At 37.5% G+C, this 1,769-nt stretch overlaps 1 protein-coding gene across 1 annotated transcript in view; it reads left to right on the top strand.

Annotated features, from left to right (window-relative positions):
- The window catches only part of UBE2R2 (ubiquitin conjugating enzyme E2 R2), a 109,755-nt gene that overhangs the window by 73,687 nt on the left and 34,299 nt on the right, over window positions 1–1,769 (top strand). The window contains exon 2 of the mRNA XM_003800281.2: window positions 1,344–1,430. Coding sequence (XP_003800329.1) covers window positions 1,344–1,430 — 87 coding nt within the window. The remainder of the gene's footprint in view (window positions 1–1,343; window positions 1,431–1,769) is intronic.

Here is a 1,769-nt window from a genome sequence, read left to right as displayed (position 1 = left end):
GAGCCTCTGGATTTTTTTCATACTGGGCGCATGGGATACTATCAAGGATATTCACTGAAGGGATATTTATAACAGCAAAACAGTGAAAAAACATTCCAAGTAGCCCAAAACAGGAAAGTTTAAAAAAATGGTTCATCTCTATATACATACGATAGAATATTATACAGATAATAACCATTACACATGTAGAGAATATATGAGAAGATGTTTTCACATATGGGTAGAAAAAGCAGTATAATAAATATACTATAATAAATATAGTATGTTTAGCTTTTTAACAGTAGTTTTATAAGGAAATAAGCAATATTAGCATTTATTTTTGAGGGATAGGTTGATGGTTAAATTATGTGAAGAAAAAGCAAAGACTTTTTTTTTTTTAAGAGACAGTCTCACTGTGTTGCCCTCTGTAGGGTGCTGTGACATCATAGCTCACAGAAACCTCAAAGTCCTGGGCTTAAGTGATTGTCTTGCCTCAGCCTCCCAAGTAGCTGGGACTATAGGCACTTGCCACAATGCCTAGCTATTTTTTGTTGCAGTTGTCATTGTTTAGCTGGCCTGGGCTGGGTTTGAACCCTCCAGCCTGGGTGTATGTGGCCAGTGCCCTACCCACTGAGCTACAGGTGCCACCCCCCAAACATTTTCCTTTTGTATTTTGTACAAGGTTATATTAAATTTCTTTGTTATAAAAATAAATTATATCTATACACAGTGCTGTTTTTGTCTCATGTGAGTTAAATTAAAAATTATGTGTATAAAAAATTGAGAAAGTGTGAGAATGTGTATTGGTTATTTATCAGAGAGAGTATGTTGAGTGTATGTGTCAGAAAATATATGTATTTGTTGCTTTGATACAGCCTCCTACCCTTTTATAAATGATTGAATCGAGCTATAAGAACATGCTAGTAACACTGGCACAGGGTATAACAAAGTGTATACGAGCTATTTAAGTCTCAAGAGTCTTCCCTATGGAAAGGAGCTTCACCGGGTAAAGTGGCTCACGCCTGTAATCCTAGCACTCTGGGAGGCTGAGGCAGGTAGATTGCCTGACCTCATGAGGTCGAGACCAGCCTGAGCAAGAGCAAGACCCTGACCCTGTCTCTAAAAATAGCCGGGCATTGTGGTGGGCACCTGTAGTCTCAACACGCTATGGTAAGAGAATCGCGTGAGCCCAAGAGTTTGAGGTTGCTGTGAGCTATGATGCCATAGTACTCTTGACAAAGTGAGACTGTCTCAAAAAAAAAAAAAAAAAGAAGCTTCATTTTTCTAAAGTTTGACTTAGAGTGAATTATTAGACGAGTAGGTTGTAGTCTCGTTGATCAGTGTTTCATTTTTTTTCTTTCCAGGCGCATATTAAATTTCCTATTGACTACCCGTATTCACCACCTACCTTCAGATTCTTGACCAAAATGTGGCACCCCAACATTTATGAGGTAAGAGACATCTATTATAAATTTCTCTCAAGATTTATTTTTTTAGATCAATGTTTTAAAAAAGCCTATATATCTCAGTATACTTTAATAGTTAAGCTGTAGGCACAGAGAAGTATTTATGATTTTGTACTTTGAGCAGTCTCTGATACTTAAAATTTGGGGTAAAGTTCTGTAATATCCTGTGTATATTCTAGTTAAAGGCAGCAACTTTACATTTTTATTGCTCATCGTCAAGATGGTTATGTTTATATTAACGTTTGCATCTTTTTTTTGAGACAGAGCCTCAAGCTGTCCCCCTGGGTAGAGTGCTGTGGCATCACAGCTCACAGCAGCCTCCAA

The sequence above is a fragment of the Otolemur garnettii genome, unplaced genomic scaffold, assembly GCF_000181295.1.
Source record: "Otolemur garnettii isolate 467f Iridium unplaced genomic scaffold, OtoGar3 scaffold00172, whole genome shotgun sequence".
In the NCBI taxonomy this organism is placed as follows: Eukaryota; Metazoa; Chordata; class Mammalia; order Primates; family Galagidae; genus Otolemur; species Otolemur garnettii.
The sequence above is the reverse complement of the archived record's forward strand: the minus strand, read 5'-3'. Positions and strand labels throughout refer to the sequence as shown.